Raw genomic sequence first — 22,151 nt, 5'->3', positions numbered from 1 at the left:
AAGCTCTTTTTGTCTTGTAGTAAATTACTCTATGTTCCCTGGATCAGCCTAGTACCCTTCTCTGCACCTGTTCCTGTCTGAATTTTTTTTATTTTTTTGTACATGGTTGACCAGAACAGTACACAGTATTTCATGTGAGGTCTTCCCAGTGCCTTGTACAATGTGGTTAGTACACATGTCTCAATATGTATGCCTGTCCCACTGAAGTCAGTGGAACTACTCACATGAGTAAAGTTAAACATGTACATAGCTGTTTGCAGAATCAGGGCGTAAATCATTCAACATGTCAAAAAGGAGTAATAAACCACTTATCAAAGATTACTTTTCATGACAGTTTCAGTACAGTGATGCAAGTTTAAAAAGGAGATTAGTAGTCAGCTTCCTTCAGTTTTGAGAGACCATGGGTACGGCTCCTGAGAAGTAAAGAATTTACTCAGTTGGTTTTATGAAGAGACCCACGAGAGAGAGAGAGTCTCTGCCACGTCCATTCCATTTCAAGGTGATGTTTCAACCCTTTGGGCTCTGCCTTCTGCGTGCTCTTTTCTCCTCTGATATCTTGGATGGCTTCCTTTCACAACGTCGTCTTTGTTACAATCTTGTTTCCACCAAGGCTGTGATCTTGACTTTGATCTTCCCATTTGTCCACATCCATGTCCATTGCTCGTACACATCCTTGAAATGCAATTTTGGGCATACTTTGGGTCTTTTTCCAGATGCCAATTCACCTAAGAGGATGTCTCTGGGGTGTGCTGCTCGCTCATTCAAAACACATGCCCAAGCCAGCAGAGATGTCATTGTTTGAGGAGGGCTTGCATGCTGAGTATGTTGGCCCGTTTGTGCACCTTTGTGCTGGTGACTCTCACTCCAAGAGATTCCAAAGTTTCAATGAAGGCAACGCATATGAAATAAGAATGTTAAGAGGTGATTAACTGACAAATTGTATAGTAAATACAATTTGTATCGACTACACAATTAAGTCGATAAGGGAAGGTGCTCTGTCTCGGCTTGCGCAGTTTCAGGAACTACCCCCATTGCAGCTCTACAGTTTAAACTGCAGAGTCACAGTAGGGGTAGGTCCCGGTCCCACATGAGCCAGGACAAAGCCGGGGCCGCTGTGGCTCTGCATGTTAAATGTAGTAAGAGCTGGGCAGCTGCCTGGCTTTACTACATTTAAAATACAGAGCCGCAGTGGTCCCGGACCAGCGCAAGCCGGGACTGCTCGGTCCCAGCTCAAGCCGGGTCCAGCAGCCTTTGCCCACGGCCAGATCCTGCCAGCATGGACAGGGGCTGCTACTGGAGCAGCCTCTGCCTGTGGTGAGTCTTAGCCCACCGCGGGCAAATGCTGCTTCATGGCAGCCTCTCTTATCCTCCCCCCCCTTCCCACCTCTGATAGAGGCAGCAAGAGGGGAAGGGAAAGCAAGTGGTCAAGTACTCAACTTGAGTGTATGGTAACACCACAAACTGACAGAACACACAAATATCTGAGTGTTTTGCGCATGTGTTAATCAGCACATTTTTGTAGGGGAGCGAGGCAGGCACCTTATACCCACATCAGGAAAAGAGGCTTGTGGGGGTTTCAGGGTGCGATCACCCCCTCTTGGTCCGAGAGGGGGGGTCAGCGAACCCTCATGCCCCCTCCTAGGGCTTGTTCAGTCCCTGGGGCCCCAATGGGGGAACCCCCGATGATGGGTGCGATCACCTCCTCCCAGTAGGAAGGGGGGATCAGCGAACCCGGCAATGGTTATCCGCCTCTGCGGGACGGGGCGGCAGGCCCCAGGTTTAGAGTTTTCACTCGCTGGAGTTCCGCCTGATGGCGTCCTTCCACTAAGGTCGTGGGTAGGGGGATGTTCCCTTCGTGGAGGGAGGGGGACCCGGCCCCACCCTCTCTCCGGGTCCCAGTCCGGGGCCCTAGGCGACGGGGCTCACTTGCGCCCCGACGCGGTGAACGAGGGGGGTTAATCCCTCCTCAACTCGTCCACCCAAGGTCGCCAAAAGCGCCCTGCCCCGGACTCCCTCCCTCCCTCCGGGCGGTGCCCGCCAATCACGCCCGCCTGTTTCGCACCTACCCTGGTTCGGGGTCCTGCGGCGGCTCACCTCCGGAAGCCGTCTCTGGGGAGCGTTCTGGGGTGCCGTTCCGCCTCCGGCCGTCCCGCTCCCGCTGTGTGCGACGTGGTGGGGTGCGCCCCCCGTCTGCCGTGGGGCTGAGGGACCGCCAGGGGCAGTGGCTGTCCCGAAGGCCTCGGGACCAGCGCCGGGCCGGCAGCCGCGGGGTATGCCGCCCGGGCTCCGTCCTGCCTCTGGATCCGAGCCGGTGCTCCTGCCAGGAGCCTGCCTCCTTCTCCGCCGGCGGCCGGCCCTTTTGAGCCGGCCCGCCGCGGCAGCCGCTCCCTGGGGCCCCGCCCCTTCCGGGCACGCCGCTGCGCAGTGCCCCGCTGCCCAGCTGATCTGCTCCCCCCCGCCCCCGCCGTCCGGGGACGCGGGGAAGGAGCTAAAGCGGCGCAGCCGGCGCAGGCGCGGGGGGAGTACCCCCGCCCGCCGCCGCCTCCCGCCCGCGCTGGGGGAACGCCGGAGAACCGGTTCCCCGGCGTCAGTCTCCGGGGGATCGGGGCTCCGGTCGCCCCGCCCCCCGACCAGTGACAGGCTGTCACAAGGCTCAACAACCTCCATAGTAGGGATGTAAGCAAGCAGTCCAGTACTTGACTACCCAGTAAGCCTAAGCTTGACTAAGTACTCGACTGCTTGCTTACATCCCTACTGTGGAGGTTGTTGAGCCTCTTTTCCTGATGTGGGTATAAGGTGCCCGCCTCGCTCCCCTACAAAAATGTGCTGATTAACACATGCACAATACACCCAGATCTTTGTGCATTCTGTCAGTTTGTGGTGTTACCATACACTCAGTCTAGATGGTGTTTTGGTGGCTTCTCCAATTTGTGGATATTGAGTTCTACAATAGTGGGCCCCAAGTATGTGAACTCGTTCACCACTTCAAGTTAATAGCTGTTGATCTTTCTGGAGGGTGCTTCCTTAACACCTTGGCACAGTATGTTAGTCTTTTTTAGGCTTATAGTAAGTCCAAAGTCTTGGCAGGCTTTGGAAAAAACTGTCCATTAGGCTTTGAAGATGAGCTTCTGTGTGGGCTGTCAGTGACTCAGGAGTGGAAAAAGGTAACTAAAGTAACAAGTAGAGGGCTGTGCCCCCTGCTCGCTGCGCATGCCAACCTCCTGTCCTTCATGGGGAGGAGGGATAGGCAACCCTGGCTCTCCCTCTGGCCACAAGGGAGGGCTGGGCTGTGGCTGCACCAGCCTGGGCCCCTTTTCCCTCCCCCTGCCACCAGACCAGACTGCCCCTTCTCCCTCCTCCGCCCTGCTAGCTGGAATCCCTTCCCCCCCCTCCATGTGAGCCAGGGTCCGTTCTCCCTCCCTCCCCCCTTCCCGCACAAGCCAGGGTGCCCTCTCTTCCCCCCCAACCCGTGAGCCAGGGTCTATTCTCTCTCCTTTCCCTCTCGCCAGCCTGGGCTTTTTCTCCCACTCCCACTCCCAGACACGGCACGTGGCAGGCCCGGCTCTAACCCTGGCAACTGGGGAGGCACAGGGGTGCCTGCCCACCCCTCATAGGGTGCAGCGAGGTGCAGGTACCACTCCTGGGCACTGCAGCCTGCTGAGATGAGGAAAGAAGCAGCTCAGGGGGCTGCTGTCCTGACTCCTCCCCGGTGTAGTCCTGCCCGTGCTGCTCACCACCCCAGCCTTGCCCGCAGAGCCCAGGGCTGCCCGCCCACTGGGAGTGGCAAGGAAGGAGCAGACAGGTCAGTGTGGCAGCTCCCCTGGGCAGGTCAGGGGTGCTCGGGCAGCTGCGGTTCGTGCAGCCTCTGGGGAGGGGGTGAGTCTCCACAGGGGCAGCTGGACTCTGGGCAGTCGGGCACTGCACTCTAGCTTCCCAAGAGCCTGGTGGTGGGGGGAGCCCCCAAGAGACCACTGCTGGCACATAAGCCTAGGTGGGAGCCCAGCTCCTAGTGCCTGTCCTTGGGCTGCTGTCCTGAGCACCAGACCCTCCCTGCTACCCTCCACCAGCCCTGGGCTGTCGTGGCTGTGATGTGGGGTCTGCTGGCTACTGTACTATGTTCCTTGGCATTGAAAGCCCTGTGGGTGGGGCCTATGCAGGGGGTCATGGAAGGGAAGTAGAGGCTTGGTTTAAAATAGCAATTCCAAATGGCGAGTTTTCAAAGGTTGTTGTGCATATAAAGGCTAGGCAAAAAGCATCTGAAATGCTGTAATATTTGTATTGCTTACTACAGTGGACAAACTCTTTTGCTAATTCTAGGGCTGTCAATGAATGCGTGTTAAAAAAATTACCGCGCGTTAATCGCAGGTGTTTCCACACAGTGCTGCCCCTTTGAAATGCCACGGCAGCATTTCCAAGGGACAGCGCAAAGCCGAGCTGCAGCATTTCAAAGAGGCAGCGCTAGTAGAACCCAGGATCAGCTCTCCGGCGCTGCCCCTTTGAAACACTGTGGCGGCATTTCAAAGGGACAGCACTGCACAGAGGCCGGGGGCAGCTGGGATCTCCAGCTGATCCCAGGCCATGGCGGTGTTTCAAAGAGACAGCACTGCATGGCTGATCCCAGGCTGCCCCAGTGCTGCCCCTTTGAAACATGGAGTTTCAAAGGGGCAGTGCAACACGGAGTCCGGGGTCAGCTGGAGTTGTCTTATTGTTTAACAGCGCAATTAATTGCAATTCAGTTTTTAATCACTTGACAGCCCTAATAAATTCCCATCCAATGGGACATTTAAATAACAAGATATTGAATTCTCAGAACAGCTTTTACAATGGAAATGTTCACAGGTCCTGACCTCCACTGTACTGCTTTTTACAAGAGTATCTTGTTGTGAACATGGCCAGCCCTAGCTGGGTGCTACCAGGATGACTTCCCTTCACTTTTGGGAATTTCTGCACTACAGTTTGGGTGCATGCTTCTCTGGACAGATAGACAGAAGTGCACTAGCTCACTAAAAATACTATGGATGTTGCGAGGTGGGTTGTATCCACCTGAGTATGGACTCAGGAAGTTAGGCAGATCTGTACTTGTGGCCGTACATGCCACAGCATCCTTACTACTGCATTTTGCGGGCTAGTGCATGTCTGTCTACTGGGAGACATACCCCCAAGTGTAGACAATATGTTTAGTGGCTCCACAGTCCATCATCATTTCAGCTGGTCCAAAATGCCAATTATTTGTGGTAAGACTTTTTTTTAAATTCCAAACTGTCTGTCTCAATTTCTTTCCAGAAAGCAAAATAATGTTTGTTTGTCAGAAAATCAGGAAATCTTCAGGCTTTTGAAACTTACATTTTTTTTGTTGGAAAATTTTCAGTTTCTACACATTGGACTTCTGACAGAAAAAAAATAGATGCTGTATAGAACTGTAGTCATGCTCCTTTCTATTTTACCCACCCTAAACTATGACTGAGGAAATAAAGTGCTTCTTTCAGGCTGCAGAATCAGTAAAAAGCTTAATAGCAAAGCTTTATTGTTAATCATTCCAGATAGTGCTTCAATGATTATATTTCTTCCTGAGGAGAGTACATAAAGTCTTCAAGCAAACAATACTAAGAAATCCCTTGGGGCCTCCTGAAAGTTTTTTAATTATGTTTTCAATACCATTTCTCAGATTAGGTGGGACTTAAAAGCTTCACTTAGCAAAGTGAACCTAATGGAGCAATACCTGTCAGTGTTGGAAGCTTAAAGCAATCAAATTTCTCCAGCTCTCATTTCTAATGAGATTTTTGGTTAAACAATTTAGATTTTTAAAAGTTGTATCAAAACCAATATTAATCTCCCTTTTCCTTTGAGTCAGAATTTCCAGTGGTTCAAACAAATAATTCTAAAAACCCTTCCACAGAGTCTGACCATTGTTCTAATTTTCCCAGTTTGTTTGGCTTTAGGAAACTACATTCATTCAGGCAGTAGAAGAGTATTTCACAGAGGCAGAGCATCAGCTTAGAAAGAGACATGAAATGTGACAGACCACCTTTGCTTTTGTAATCCACATACCTTGGTTAGGTCTGCCCTACAAAGAAAAGTCGGAAAAAGATACACAAATCGTGAACCACAATTTGCATATTTTTTTCTGCTTTTTTTTTTTTGAAAGAGGCTTTTCCGAAATTTGGCCCGTCTACACGGGGCCAAATTTCAGAAAAATCTCTGCTTTCGACACATCCCTTCTTCCGCATACAATGAGAATTACAGGGATGGTGAAAGAATGTGTTTGCTTTTTTGGAAATTGTTCTGTAAAAGGGGATGTGTTCCTTGGACACAGAATAGCTTTTATGGGATACCTCCGGAAAAGCTCTGTAGTCTAGACATAGCCCTAGTGTGGTCCACTGTCCCATGTAGTGGCACTTAGACCACTTACAATGAGAGCTAAGAACAAGGGAGCTCTACAGTCTAAGCTGAGAGCCAGCTGGTTTTATAGCTCAAGCTGTAGAGCAGGGGTGGCCAACCCGTTCCACACAAAGAGCCACAATAGCAGTGGAGACAATGTGAAGAGCTGGGGCAAAGTTGTTGAGCCAAAAAAGGGGGGGCATGAAGACTGGGAGAAAAGTTAATCCTCTCCCCCCAACTAAAAAGCTGCACTGGGGGAAAATAGGTGCTGGTACATCGGTCCCACAGCTGCTTTTTTTTTTTCCAAAAACTTAGGCCCTGCTCTTCATGCTGTTTCCACTGCTGTTGTGGCTCACAAAAAAAGCACTGGGAAGGGGTGAGAGGTGTAAGCTCTAGGAGGGAATTTGGGTGCAGGAGGAAGTAGAGAAGAGGATGCTGGCTCAGGGAGGGGGCTCCAGGCTGGAGAGTGTTGGGGTCAGGTGGAGGGTTGGGGTGCTGAGCAAACTGCAGGCTTGTGGCTGTGAGAGTACAGGAATTTGAGCGGAGGTTCATGAGGGGCTCAGGGCAGGGAGGCTGGGAGTATGATGGGCTCAGGACACAGATTTGCAGTGTGTGGATGGTGCAGGAGTGTTGTGGCAAAAGTCTAGGGATGTGGGTTTGCAGGAGTTTGGGGATGTGAGAGGCTCAGGATAGGGGGTTCCAGTGTATGATAGGCTCAGGTTTGGTGTCTGGGGTGTGCAGGATGCTGCAGCCATTTGGGGGCTTGTTGGCCAGGCTTCATTTTTAAATAAAATATTATGTCCAACACAAAATGTTTCGGCGTTGTCTTTATTTATGAGAGGGGCGGGGAACCTGTTTTGAGTCAGGGATTACTGACCCTCAGAAAAGTCAGTTGGGGCCTCACAAGTGAGATGCAAAAAAAACCCAACCCTTTCAAATCCCCCAAACCTCACTAATGTGGCCCCAACTGTGTTGGTGGGGGCAGTGGACAGGGTGCTGGGGCAGGGTATTCGTGGGGGAGGGGAATCTGGCCAGAAGGAGGAGACAGACAGCTGGGGCCAAAACCTGGGGATCCTGGGTCTCAGGAAGCACGTGGGCTGCTCTTCCCCTCCCCTAAACAGCTGGTGCGCTTCCTTAAATGCCCGGTCTGTCGCTCCTCCAGGGACTTCCTTCCCCCCTGCTGCCTGCCTGCGCAGGGTGGGTGTGGGGATAGGAGTCCCAGTACTACATGCCAGCTCCAACTTCTCAGGAAGTGCACACTTTTCCTTTGCTCCCCACGACAGCCACGTGCTTCCTGAGAAGTTGGAGCTGGCATGCAGTCCCAGGATTCCTACTTCCTCCCCCCTCCTCCCCTGTGTAGGCAGGCAGCAAGGGGAAACGTCCATGGTGGTGCGACAGACCTGGCATTTCAGGAAGAATGCCAGCTGTTTAGGGGAATGGAAGAGCAGCCTGCTCTAACCCAGTCTCCCTCCCTTTCCCCAGAGCCAGGCATCCGCCACCCGTTCTACCCCAATTTCCCTCTCCTCCCCATCCCCAGAGCCAGGCACCCTCCCCCCAACCCAATCCCACTCCCCCCTGCTCTAACTTAATTCTGGGGTCCTGGAGCCACCGCTGCTGTTACAGCCACGTTTCTCCCTCCAGACGCTGGGGCACTTGTGCTGAGTGGCTGGCTTTGAGCATGAGCTGGCCGGGACGCAGTGTGCAACCCAATTCCCCTCCCCTCCCTGCTGTAACCCAATCCCCCTCCCCTCCAACCTTATGCTTGGGTCCCGTAGCCAGAGCTGCTGCACCGTGCCCCCTCCCCACTCAATCCTCCTCCCCTCCAGAGCCAGGCATCTCCGCTCTCCTCTCCCCCCCCAACCTTCTGCCCAGGTCCTGGAGCCTCTGGCAAAGCCTCTGCCTACACTCAGCTGCTAGCATGTACAGGCTGGGATGCTGTGTGCGACCCGACCTGCATGTGCAGGATATGACGCAGTGCGCTGGGGGCCGTGAGTGGAACGGCGCAGGCCATGAGCACACTTGCGGCTCACAGCGGCATGGCCGTGAGAGCTGCTGACCTGAGCGGTTCCGGGTTCTGTCCTGGTTCTGTCAGGAGCTGCAATTTTTTGAGTCTCGGGTTGGCACCTCTGCTGTAGACGTTCCTACACTAAGCTCTAGAGTGTCTAGGTTCAAATCTGCCTGGTGGCGGTTACACTTTCACCAAATATAACCAGAACAAGATTACAATTTTGGTTTATGCCTAAGGTTAAATACATTTGAAAGTGAAGCTTTCCATTTTTTCTTAGTAGGCAAAGGTAGTTTGTAGAGCCGTGAAGTATCTCTTTCTGGAACCACAAAGGACAGAGTCAGTTGAAATCAATGAGAAACTTTCCATTGACTTCAGCTCTAAATTGTCATCTGAACCTTCAGCAGAGGTTTATGGTCTGATTGCATAATACACAGTCTTCGAAGTCTCTACTCTTGGGAACCAAAGTGCCCCATGCCGGCAGCTCCTCCCAGCCATGCCACTGTACTGCCCATAACCCTACACCCCAGCAGGGCTGCACAACCTGAGACAGCAGATGTGACTGGGGACAGTACAGCTGCATGGCCAGGAGCAGCTGCCAGCATGGGGTGCTGGCTCCTGGGAGTTGCAGCACTATGGTCTTCTCCTTTAGCTGCTGTAGTTCTTCTCAGTAGAGGCCTGTGGTTACTGATTTCTGTCTGCACAGGGCTCTATGTGTTTGACTCTTAGCAATATAAATTCCCCTTTACTTCCGTGTCCACAGTGTACAATAGGTGATACAGAAACTGGAGTTAGAGCTGGGCAAAATTTTTCAGGCAAAATTTTTGTCAATAATAAATGCCGGTTCAATTGACCCAAAACTGTATGCAAAGTTGATCCAATAATTTCAGCTGGAGAAATGGTTTTCAGGGCCAGCTTCAGAAAACTGTGTTTTTAGAACAGATATATATGTTTGTGTCCCCTCCCCCACCATAACATTTAGCCCAATAATTAGGGTACTTACCTGGGTGTAGGAGACCCAGGTTTGAATCCTTACACTATAGCAGAGACTTGAACTCAAATCTGTCCCCTTGTACCTGAGCATCCTAATGGTCAGTATGTAGGCTGTTCTGAGATGGGGGTTCTCTGAATTCTTGTGCTGAATCGCTTCCACTTATACAAATATAGAACAAGTCATTGGGTCAAAGGGAGAGTGAGAGTGACTCTATAGCCTGGCGATTAAGGAACTCAGCTGGGAGGTAGGATTTAAATTCCTCCTCGGAAACAAGCAGGGAGGAGATACTCCCTCTTGTCCGATGCTGATTAGACTTTTTCCAATTCACTGGCATATTTTGAACATTTTTTGGAACTGAACCAAATGTTTGCTCTGATTTTCCTGTGGGATTTTGCTGTGGGAACTGAAAAATCAGTTATTTGCCCACTTCTGTTTGGAGTGTTTGTGCTACTCCTAAATTACTGGGCAGCCTTATTCAGTTGTTGCTTCTGGGTTTTTTCCTCTTATTAGCCTGGATTAAGAGCCCATTCCAACTTCACCTGAAAGAAATGGACCAGAAGCAGGCATTTGAAGGCTGAGTTTTGGGATATGCAGCTGGTTTTGGAAGCAGTGGTCTCATTTGGTGGTCGGGGTAGTGACTCACTGTGGATTTTTAGCATCATTGAGAGGAAAGAAGAAAAGGGAGAAAATGAGTCTTTAGTAATAAAACACAGAATAGACAGTTTAGAGACAGTATTAAAGAGAGCACTGGAGAGGGGGAATTTTATTATACATCTTTCCTCAACCTGAATGGGGAATTGTATAGCTTGGTTAATCATGCATAGGTTTGATGTTTTCTGGGGAAATTTGGAAAGACCATTTGTCTGCACCAAATGTTATGGATATTTTTTTAAATAATAGGGATGCCCAGAGTTGCTTATTAAATGCTACGTAACAGGAATAACTTACAGCGTAATAAACAGAGAATGTAGCCCAACTCTTTTCTCATAGCACGATTAATTCATCTCTTTTCCTCTTCTTTTTAGCACCAGAAGACTCTAAAGTACAAGACAAGAAAGCTACTTCATCCAGCCACCCCACTTCAGCTTCTTCGGGGCACAGCCCCATCAACTCCACTGCTAAAGCAGGTACACCATTGCACATCTCTCTCCACCATTGCTTGTTTGTCTAGATGACAGAAAAGCTGTTACTTCTGTAGGATCTTTTAAAAAGTTTTGGGCTCTTATATTTCTGCTGCTGCTACTTCAGTTGAAAATCATTATGAATGATTATTCCTGTTCAACTGTGTTGATGGTGCACAAAGAAGCAAAAAAAACAAAAAAAAAGCCTGGTTCATCTTAGTTTATGAAAAGTGAAGAAAGTCATCTCTCTAGCTGTGCTTACATCAGAAGAAGCATATGATCTTAGCAGGCTAGTATATGACAATGTCCCCTCTAATCTTTTCTATCCATGTGCAGATTTTTTCAATCCATGTGTGGAGTAAATGTTATATGTGCACCACAAAGGGAAACACAAAACCTAGCTGCCCATGCTCTGCTAATATGCTGGGCAGCATTTGAATCTCTTCTGAGCAGTCGCACAAGTGCACAGCTTACAGAGAACACTGGCGTGGGGTAATTTCACACCCTCACTTGCTATACATTTAATAGTTGTGTAGGCAAGCCTTTCGTTTAAATATGGAAGGAGTCATGTTTCAGTACATGAGGCACACCTTAAAGCCAGCAAGGGACTATCTACACTAGTAAAATTAGTACCCATGTTTCAGAATGGTGCCCCTTTCCCTCCTGCTAAGACAAGTGTAGACAGGGCTCATAACAGTGCCAGAGTCTAGTCATAAGCAATCGCTCACACTGTTTGTAAATGAGTGAAGTTCCTGCTGTACTCCAAACAAAACTCAACACTCCTAACACTTGGTTCCAGGGGGCAGTTGGGCAATGGGAAGATGAGAGTCAGGTTCTGAGCTTCTAGGCTTCATGCATGTTGGTGCTTAAAAGGAATAGCTGAAATCTACACCACTACAATAAAGTCCCTGGAGGATTGTACATAGCAGCACTTCACTGCCCCGCAGATGCTCCCTCCCTGTTCTTATACCAAGCCATAAAGACTTGACTGCTATACAAAGAACAACCAGACGTGCAGAATGAGTCACAGCTTTGTGTTACCAGGCCCACTGATGGGGGCGGAGGGGCGGGGTTGGGGGAAGGAGAGGCAAGGGGACAACTGCCCCAGGACCTGACAGTTCTAAAGATCCTGAGACTCCCAACCGGTGCCATTGCTACTGCAGCAGCGGTGGCGCCTGGAGCTCAAGATTCTTTACATCTCTACTGGAGCACCACATGGCGTGTTCCAGGAGGCTCTAAGCATGGGAGGGTGGGGAAGGAAGGGGAAGAGATGAGTGACATAGTACAGGCACTGAGGGCTGGCATTTACATTTTTTATTTTAAGGCTGAATTTACTGTATATTTTGGCTGTTTTGCAGAACTGTTGAGCATCATAAAACAGCTTCAGTGTCGTGGCCAGTTAACTAGAGTTATAGTAGTTTTGCATTAGTGAAAGAGTGCAAACCAGTTAGTTTACTAGTGAAATCTGGCCCTTCACTTGCAATTGCTTTATTGATTTTAGCTAATTCGGCTTGACAAAGCCCTAGGTTGATTTAAGTGGGATTGGTCCTGAGTTGGGGAGGGGGCTGAACTTGATGACCTCCTGAGGTCTCTTCCAGATCTATGATTCTTTGAGTTATTTTCACCACTGTTATGAAAACATACTCAAATCATTTTCATTACATGGTTGTAAATAATGCCCAAGTCCCATCCTCAACAAAGTGTTTACTCTGTGAATGGTTGGGGTGGCAACGGTAAAGGTGTTTTTAAGTTATTATTTTTGTAAAAAATATGCAGGCACACTTACTAAATAATCTTCGAGGATGTGAAACTTGGCTGTCACAGCTGAAAGGAACTAGGTCTATTTTAATAAAACAATGTTCTCTATAAAAGGCTTAAAGCTGATGCGAGAATGACTGTGCAAGGAATAGGGAGAGAGAATAAATGTAGATGAGAGGGAAGGCTTTCCCTTTGAATAGCACTGGTGACCAATACACAGTCCTCCTTTCCCGTGGGCCCTCACACATATACCAGCTTTCCCCATCCTGTCCATTTCCTCATTCTTTCACCCTTACCTCCCTCACTATGTGCCTCAGATCTCCCAGTGCCAGAAAACAGTACCACACAAGTCAAGGGGGGAAGAGAAGTGGTTGTGAGTGAGGAGAGGTTGTGGATTTTGAGGGAGATGGGCATGAAAAAAGATGTATTATCTATGATGTAATAATGGCCCCAGTTAAGAGTGGCCTGAGATTTTGAAACTGGCCCATAGTCTATGAAGTAATCTTAATAATTAGATGTAATAATCAGTAACGCAGCATAATTATAGACAACGTTCCTTCTGATCTTTTTGGATTGTTTCCATCCATTTGTGAAATATTTTTTTATGTACACCAAGGCATTTGAGAATGTGCACCATGAGCAGAAACACAAACCTAGTGGTGGATGCGCTGCTACTCAGGTGGCAGCATTTGAATCTCTGAGTGGCCGCTCAAGTGCACAGTCTACAGGGCACACTGATTATAATGAAATTTCTTCAAATGTAACCTATACAGAAAATTTCAATTAATATTAATTGTATATGGAAAGTTAGAAGAGTATTATTTACAGCTAAAATAATTGGAGACAAAAAAGGTTGGCACTGAGAACTAAGTTTCTTAAGGGATCCATTTTAATTATAACTCCTGAAATAATTTTGTAGATCTACCTGTATACTCTCAGAAAATTATTTCATTTTGTACTCAGAGTTGAAGCAGTTTTACTTTTGTGGTGAGTTCACTGTATTTTCATGCACTGCATATGAGTTGCATCCATGCTGTAAGTTTTAAATGAAACTTTGGCTAGGGAGTCCTGACTAGCACCTTTCTTATAATCTCAGAGCACCCTGGTCAGGCAGGTAAAATACTGTGCATTTGCATATTCTGCCCTGAAACTCTTTTCATCTCCCTAATGTAACGAAACAAGCAGCTGAGCATAATGAACACAAAGACATCTCCGCAAGACCATTCAGCAGTTCCACATCAATGCCTGATCCTGCAATCTGTTTGAGTACTTGCAAGAAGCAGCACACCCTCAATTTCCATTTAGGTCAGTGAGAGCTGAGGCAACTTTGTAGCAGAGGCCTTTAGCAACACAACTTCCATTTTTCTGTGCGAGAATCCAGAGTTTGTGACCATGATGAATAAGATTAAGGCAGAATTAATCTCACTCTGACCATACAGACTAGCATTTTTACAGTCCTCTGGGACCCAGACATGAGTGACAGTGTCTAAATGTGTAAAGAGACGAGAGAGAGCAGTGCCCTGTGGAACCTTTCTACCTAACCATTATTTTAAAATTATGTACTCGGAGTGTCAATTGGTCAGTGGGAACCAGAATGCTGTTGTTGGAAATTAGGCATGAGGCCAAACAATCATAGAATCATAGAATATTAGGACTGGAAGGAACCTTGAGAGGTCATCGAGTTCAGCCCCCTGCCCTCACGGCAGGACCAAATACTGTCTAGACCATCTCTGATAGACATTTATCTAACCTACTCTTAAATATCTCCAGAGATGGGGATTCCACAACCTCCCTGGGCAATTTATTCCACTGTTTGACTACCCTGACGGTTTTTCCTAATGTCCAACTTAAACCGCCCTTGCTGCAGTTTAAGCCCATTGCTTCTTGTTCTATCCTCAGAGGCCAAGATGAACAAGTTTTCTCCCTTCTCCTTATGACACCCTTTTAGATACCTGAAGACGGCTATCATGTCCCCCCTCAGTCTTCTCTTTTCTAAACTAAACAAACACAATTCTTTCAGCCTTCCTTCATAGGACATGTTCTCTAGACCTTTAATCATTCTTGTTGCTCTTCTCTGGACCCTCTCCAATTTCTCCACATCTTTCTTGAAATGCGGTGCCCAGAACTGGACACAATATTTCAACTGAGGCCTAACCAGTGCAGAGTAGAGCAGAAGAATGACTTCTCGTGTCTTGCTCACAATACACCTGTTAATGCATCCCAGAATCATGTTTGCTTTTTTTGCAACAGCATCACACTGCTGACTCATATTCAGCTTGTGGTCCACTATAACCCCTAGATCCCTTTCTGCCGTACTCCTTCCTAGACAGTTGCTTCCCATTCTGTATGTGTGAAACTGATTGTTCCTTCCTAAGTGGAGCACTTTGCATTTGTCTTTATTAAACTTCATCCTATTTACCTCAGACCATTTCTCCAATTTGTCCAGATCATTTTGAATTATGATCCTATCCTCCAGAGCAGTCGCAACCCCTCCCAGCTTGGTATCATCTGCAAACTTAATAAGCATACTTTCTATGCCAATATCTAAATCGTTGATGAAGATATTGAACAGAGCTGGTCCCAAAACAGAACCCTGTGGAACCCCACTAGTTATACCTTTCCAGCAGGATTGTGAACCATTAATAACTACTCTCTGAGTACGGTTATCCAGCCAGTTATGCACCCACCTTATAGTAGCCCCATCTAAGTTGTATTTGCCTAGTTTATTGATAAGAATATCATGCGAGACCGTATCAAATGCCTTACTAAAGTCTAGGTATACCACATCCACCACAATGAAGGATTGATTTCCTAGAAAAGGCATATAATTAACATAGTAGAATTTTCTCCATTACCCCTATTTATTCCATCCATTAGCAGAGCAAAGGCAGATGTGATATTTAGTGTGTCACTCATCTCTGAGCTCTTGTATCCAGTGTTGTACCAAAATTTACTTCCTCTTACACATACCCAAAAGTACAATGAAGGACAACCTGTAATCGAGCGCAGGCACACTTCTGTGAAGTTGGGACGTACTGCTGAATTCCACAAGGCTTTTCTAGCATATCTGCAAGATAGCAAGAGCAACTGAATGTCTTTAAACTGAATGGCAGAGAACACTTTTTTAAAACAAATTCCACCCTCTGCCCATTATTAGGCAATTTCTGGAAGAAACTTTCTCAGTTCAACTTTTCTTATCAACTTTGTTCCTTTCGGAGGACTCTCTCTCCTACGTAAACATCTGATAGAAGGTAGAATAGAAAGATGGAGGGAAAAGTGCATTCTGAAAGAAGCAGCATGTACTCTAGATGATCCTGATGTCCCTGATAGCTTACCATCAAGTTGACAGAATGCTCCTTGGGGAAATTTCATATTTATTACACAGTGACCCAAATGCCTACTGCCTACTCGAGTTAGAGATCCATAAACAGATCCTCTGTGGGCCAGTCACAAGAATTGTGGGGCTTGTTTGCATTTTGGAAGGGAGTGCTGTGTCAACCCCTAGCTGCCTGTTTATGCTTAAAAAGATTGGACAAGAGCCACCATTTTTCTTAAATCAATCCAAATTCTGATCTCTACAATGTATGGGACCCAGAATCAAGGCTGGCATAAAACAGCACAACTACATAGCCGTTAGCAGTTTAGGCCAATATACAGTAATTAAGAATCTGGCATGGTGGGTTTGGTTAAAAAAATGACTTGTATCCTTGTTCATGACTTTTCACTGAATTTTAGTAACATTAGCTTAATTTTAAGCATATAGTCTAGTTAATAAATTTCTTTCATTCTACCAACATTGAATGTGGTTTTCCACTGTTGTTCTAATCTTACATTGGTGTAACTCACTGAATTAGGACTCTAATCTCTGACTACTAATAATATTGGTAATACATCTTCAGATCATTGTTCACTGATAACATTTTTAAAATAATTAAATTTAAGCTAGTCAGCAGCTACTTTATTCATCCAAGATGGCTAGGAGCTGTCATTCTAGTGCACCACCATCAATTCAGATGATTATATTTAAATTATTTATTTGCTGTAACTCAAATAGCCATCATAAATCATTTATAAAATATCTCCGCCTCACCTCAGTATTTGTTTTTCCACAAATATGTTAGTTTTTCCTCAAATTGATTCTGTGAAAATGTTATTTTCTATTGGAGCATGGCTTTGGATATTTTAAAACAAGATTTTCAAAGTTAGGTGCAGCCACATGAAGACCTTAGCATGCGCCTGATATTGTTAGGTCAATTAGGCACATGTGTACTCACATTTCATAACTGCATGTAAAAATTGAGTGCCATTTTTGCTTTGCTTGAAAATTGATGCAGCTGTGATTCTGAAAGCACAGTAGAGTCTAATAGTTACCTTGCTTACATTATTATTTAGGTTCCAACTGCATTGAAAGGATGCTAGTCTCTTTTCATTCTGAAGACACAGCCCTAGCTCCATTCTTTATTTTAATATGAAAATTATAAAAACTGGAGTCTAATTCTTCCCAGTATCAAAAGAACAGTGACTTTTGATTATACCCCAAAATTGTTTTTCTGTTGTTTTTAGTGTACTTTTCAATACTTTGAGGAGTGTCAAATTAACAACTCTGAAGATTGAACACATTTATTTAAAGAACACATAAATAGCTAGTGGCAAAGCAAGTTTTTTCACATCTCTCCTGACAAAGTAACTCAACCTAGCTTCAGAGAGAAATTTCTAGGATGAATTAATAGTTCAGTTTTCATGCCTGTTCAATCCCTGGTTAAACTGCTGAGTATGACACTAAGACTGCCAGTTACTGTCCATTCTGATAATTTTGGTGGCATGAATACTTGCCCTCCAGGAATTGGACAGGAGTTAACAACTCTTTTCATATGTGCCACCAAATAGGGAACTGCTGTTAATTATTTTTGACACTACATCCCATTTGATGCAGTCCCCAAGAGATGCACAGATATTGTAAGTGTGTTCCACAGTCCTGTTACAATAACTTTCAAGGTCTACCTGAAATTAATAAAATTGTCTTATTTTTGTTGAGATATTGCACCATATTGTTTACATATGGTACACAAGATCCTACACTGTTCTAAAATGCCTGTGTACTTAAAGTAAAAAAAAACCTGTTACCACATGTAGGAGACTCAATGTCATGTTAACATAACTGTTACAGATCTCATTACAGCCCAGTGAAAGCCATTACTATGTCAGATCTAACTTGTTGTTTCATGTACATGTCAGCAGTCCTAAAAAAATAGCTATTACCATTTCATGGTCAATGTACTATGTAGTAAGATACTCTGTGGCTATACATCAAGTAGGGGCTTCAGAATAACATGCAGTATCTTATTGGAAATTATAATGCAACGTCATTGAGAGACTACCAGATTTAGCAAAAAAAAAAAAAATCAAAATATATGATGGTTTTTCTAACACAGAACAGATAGGCCTCTATGGGAGGTGTTGATTCTGGAAAGCACTTTCAGGGAGCATTTATGTTGGTTCTTTTCACCTTGGCATAATTAGAATGTGTTCACAATTATTTAACCAAGGCTATCGATTTCAGGAGACTCTGAATTTCATATGTTTGAGACTACCATTATAGCTAGTGGTTGCTATTCTAGTAAACTTGCATTTTCTAAAAACATTCTTTTTTTCTGATTGTTTTTGTTTGTTTGTTTCTTGTTGCAGATCATCCACCTGTACTAAAAGTTGATGACAGACAACGGCTTGCTAGGGTACGGAGAGAAGAACTGGAAAAGCAGATAGGTGAGACATAATGTTATTTAGCAGTTATAATTTTCAGGATTATAATTTTTGGGTAGAAGTACATTATGCTATCCTTAGCAGCATAAGGAAAAACCATTAATTAAATATACAATATTATCCATTTAGACATCTCATTACCTCCCGAGCGTAGGTCTTATGTTAATGCATACTCTGGTATTTGCCATTGTTGATCCTATTACATGTGTCTTAATACTCTATATAGTATTGAACTAAATCAGCCAAATTCTGCTCTTATTTACATCAGTATAAATGAAAATAGTTCCACTGATTGCTTCTGTTGAGGTTCTTCAGATTTAGAGCAGAAGTTTTCTAATATTTTTAACAGAATCCTGTGATGTACATAAAATACAATGGTAAAATACGATGTCAGTGTACAGATTGAATTTTAGTTACAAGTATTTTTTGTTTCTTTTTACTTGATCAGATTCAGTTTTCTACTTAGTATATTGATTGCATCTGTTTGTGATATTAAAGTAATAATTTGTGCATCTGTGGTACCTCCTAACCACACTAACCTTGGCATAAATAGTCATCTGGATAATTGACAAGCAGCTATTTTTAAACCTGTTGTAGGATAGCAAAACGAATTGCAGGTTATTATCTTGGTAATTATTACTTTCTAATAAATTTTGCTGTTGTTTTTTTTTTAAATCATCATTTCCGTTAGGACAAAATCAAAATGGAGCTTAAGTGATGCACACAGACTTTGAACTGGATAGGGATGTTAAAATGTGTTTAGTTAAATTATTGTGTAAACTGCTGAAAATGTTAGCAGCTACATGGTTACATGCATGGGGCCGAAGGCTCATGCCTGCCTCCCTGCTCTACTGACTGTATCAGCAGCAGCAGCACAAAGGAGCAGGGGGTAGGCAGCTCTGTGGGAGCCAGCTTCAAAAACTGACTCCCTGCATGCACCAGCTCCTGGCTTCCTTCCTCCTCCTGCACTGCTGTCTCTGATACAGAAGCAGCACCATAGAGCGGGGATGGGAGGAGGGGCCTGTGTGTACCCATGCATGTTAACCGAAGAGCCAAGGCTCGTTGGTTAACCATGTACATTGTTACACTTTTACATTCCTAGTGCTGGGGTGAATTGCACATATTGCATATTAGCCCAAATTTGGCTCACATTTAGAACACTAATCTAGATGGTGTTACTCCATGTTTACACTGATGTAAATAAGAGCTGAATTTAGCCCATTCATGTATCATAAAGGTGAAGATGTTAACAAAGATCTGTATGACTAATAACAGGTGCATGTATTGATCCATTTTTCAAGCAGTCTGTTGTCAATAGATAATTGTTTGTTTCTTCATTTCATGTATTTTTATGTTCAACGAATCTGAGTGATATCTGAGAAATCTAAAAGTTTAGGAAAAAATCAGAATAACTATTTTAGATCTAGGCAAAAACAGCAAAATGTTTTTCCATTTCATTCTAGAGAATTTTACACTCCAGAAAATTTCAAGAAATTGCTTATCTTTCTCATATACACATAGAAAAAAAAGTGAGAAGCCAGTTCACCTGAAAGATTGTCATGAGTTCTTGAATGACAGCATGTTCATTTGCTGGGGAATTTTGGTGTAATGTCTGAAATTTTAGGACTATGGTAGTTGCAAATCAGGGTATATAAATAAACTGTCACACACTATTGTCTGAGGTCTCAACTGAAAGTACAAGAACCAGAAGGCTATCAACTATTCTTCCATTGCATTGCTTCCTGCAGCCTGTGCAGTAGATGACCTGCAGTATGTGTGCTTTTTTTGGAAATTGCATGTGTGTAGTCTGGTGCACTGCTAACCTCTGACATGCTTCCTCTCTTGTAAAACAAACAAACAAAAAAATCCTGAGCAGCACCCATAGTTCCCATTACCTTCAGAGATGCTCACAACTGGGCCTAACAAATGAAATTCCAAATAAAATCAAGAGGCAATAAAATCTCAGCTTGGCGCTAAACAAGAGGACTGCTGGGAACTATGCTGGAATGTAGGCCAGGCAGGAAACACAAAAAAGCCCTTCATAGCAAATGCTGGTTTACAGCAATGTCATTAAACTGGCCGAGTTTAGTCAAGAAAGTGTACACATGAGTGCGCACAGACTGCCTCTTCCGCATTAGCACGAATAGTATAAGAGGGGTAGCCGTGTTAGTCTGAATCTGCAAGAACAGTGAGAAGTCCTGTGGCACCTTATAGACTAACAGATTTATTGGAGCATAAGCTTTCGTGGGCAAAAACCCACTTTGTCAGATGAATGTAGTGGAAATTCCAGAGGCAGATATAAATATACAGGCGTAAGAAAAGAGTTCCAATCAAGAGTAAAGCTACAGTAGCAGGAATAGTAGCCACATTGTAAGGTTATATCTCCACTTAGAGCTGGCTTTGTGATTCCCAGTTCAAGGAGATGTACCCTCCCTAGCTCTCACTGAACTAGTGCTCTAAAAACAGAATGTAGCTGTGGTAGCTAATTCAGCAGAGGAGAGGGGCTAGCTACCCTGGCCATGTACCCCGTGTCTCAGACAAACACACAGTTCTGGCAGCTAGCCTCTTCCCTGACTGCCGCTGCACCCTGTTTTTAGCCTGCTGGCTCCATCAGTGCTAGTGTATTCTCTTCAGCTGGAATCAACTTAGCAAAAAATGTAAACATGCCCTGTGACGCAAGGTTTCGTCTCCAAGCAGTACCCTACCGTTAATGTAAGCATTGCTGAATGTGACCTGTGTGCTCTACCCAGACAGTCCCACAACTGGAGTAAATACATCCACTACCTCCAGGCTGCTGCCATAGGATGTCATGACATTGGTGATGACAATGAAACCATAAAAGACAAAAGGAACCATAGCTACCATAGCAGCATCTGAAGCAGCAGTTTGATAGTTCTTCTCTGCCTTTTGATCACAGAAGGTGTTTTTCCTGATAGCGTTAGGACCCAGTGGATCACCTTAACCTGCTGCCTTCTGTACACTAGCTTTGGATTTCTTTCTCTTGATCCTCTCTTTGATGGAAAGACTTCCTAGAATCATCCGTATTCAGGAGAACTTACACATCAAGAGTTTGGCAATAGTCCCGCCTTCTCTGGGACAAATGTCACCCCATTATTAGAAATCTCTAATTACTGTGTCTTCATTGTTGATTACATTTGATAAATTAAACTGAAATTACTCTGCACCCACTCTTGAAAGTCTGCGGGCAGAACCATAAGGTTGGTAGGTGGCCAGAATACAGGATTTGGGGGTGTGCCCATGGGGCCTGGCTCCCTAGCTCCTGCTGACAATAAGTGTTTCTATTGGAAAACTATGTTTTTCTTTTGTGAATCTAGAACCACCATTTCTGCTCTTGTTGGCTTTCTCTGTTTTGTGAGCTCTGCCCTTGGTGCCACAGACAGAGCATGAGAATGCTGATCATCTTCTGTGTACAATTGAATATTTCCTTCCTAAAATGGCGCACACAATCAGAATAAGCCATATTTTAAGTTTAAAGAGTTGTGTGGAAATGTGTCCATTTAGCTGCTCAAAGTCAGCTAAATGGACACATTTCCACACAACTCTTTAAACTTAAAATATGGCTTATTTCTGATTGTGTGCGCCATTTTAGGAAGGAAATATTCAATAGTACACAGAGGAAGATCAGCATTCTCATGCTCTGTTTGTGGCACCAACGGCAGAGCTCACAAAACAGAGAAAGCCAACAAGAGCAGAAATAGTGGTTCTAGATTCACAAAAGAAAAACATAGTTTTCCAATAGAAACACTGCTCATTTGGATGCAATGACCTTGACTTTTTGCTTAGTAAGAGGAATGGAAAACATAATTCTATAATCCTTTCACAATTTAATTAGAGTAACTCTCCTTCATTTAAACTAGTAAGCTTAATTACAATGGTTCATTTTGCCCAGTAAGCCGAACTTCAGTACCAGGCAGACTGGTTGAAATTCTCTCTCAACAACTGCTTCTGTATTATAATGATCAACTAATATTAACGTGAGGCTTAATTAGAATCTCAAATGCTGGGAAAGAAAACACTTTTATCAGTACAAAAGAGAATCTGTACTGAGAATCATGAAACCTAGGGGAAGGTGGAACGCATACTGGTCCAGATCATCAGGTGACAGTCTCTTTTT

General features: G+C 45.0%; 1 protein-coding gene across 5 annotated transcripts in view; it reads left to right on the top strand.

Annotated features, from left to right (window-relative positions):
- The window catches only part of MAP7 (microtubule associated protein 7), a 193,142-nt gene that overhangs the window by 105,634 nt on the left and 65,357 nt on the right, over window positions 1–22,151 (top strand). For all 5 annotated transcript variants that reach the window (XM_075924253.1, XM_075924252.1, XM_075924256.1 and 2 more), the window contains exons 2-3: window positions 10,403–10,504; window positions 17,942–18,019. In XM_075924253.1, the coding sequence (XP_075780368.1) occupies window positions 10,403–10,504; window positions 17,942–18,019 (180 nt within the window). The remainder of the gene's footprint in view (window positions 1–10,402; window positions 10,505–17,941; window positions 18,020–22,151) is intronic.

Source organism: Pelodiscus sinensis, chromosome 3 (genome assembly GCF_049634645.1).
Source record: "Pelodiscus sinensis isolate JC-2024 chromosome 3, ASM4963464v1, whole genome shotgun sequence".
In the NCBI taxonomy this organism is placed as follows: Eukaryota; Metazoa; Chordata; order Testudines; family Trionychidae; genus Pelodiscus; species Pelodiscus sinensis.
This window is presented reverse-complemented; position numbering and strand designations above follow the sequence as displayed.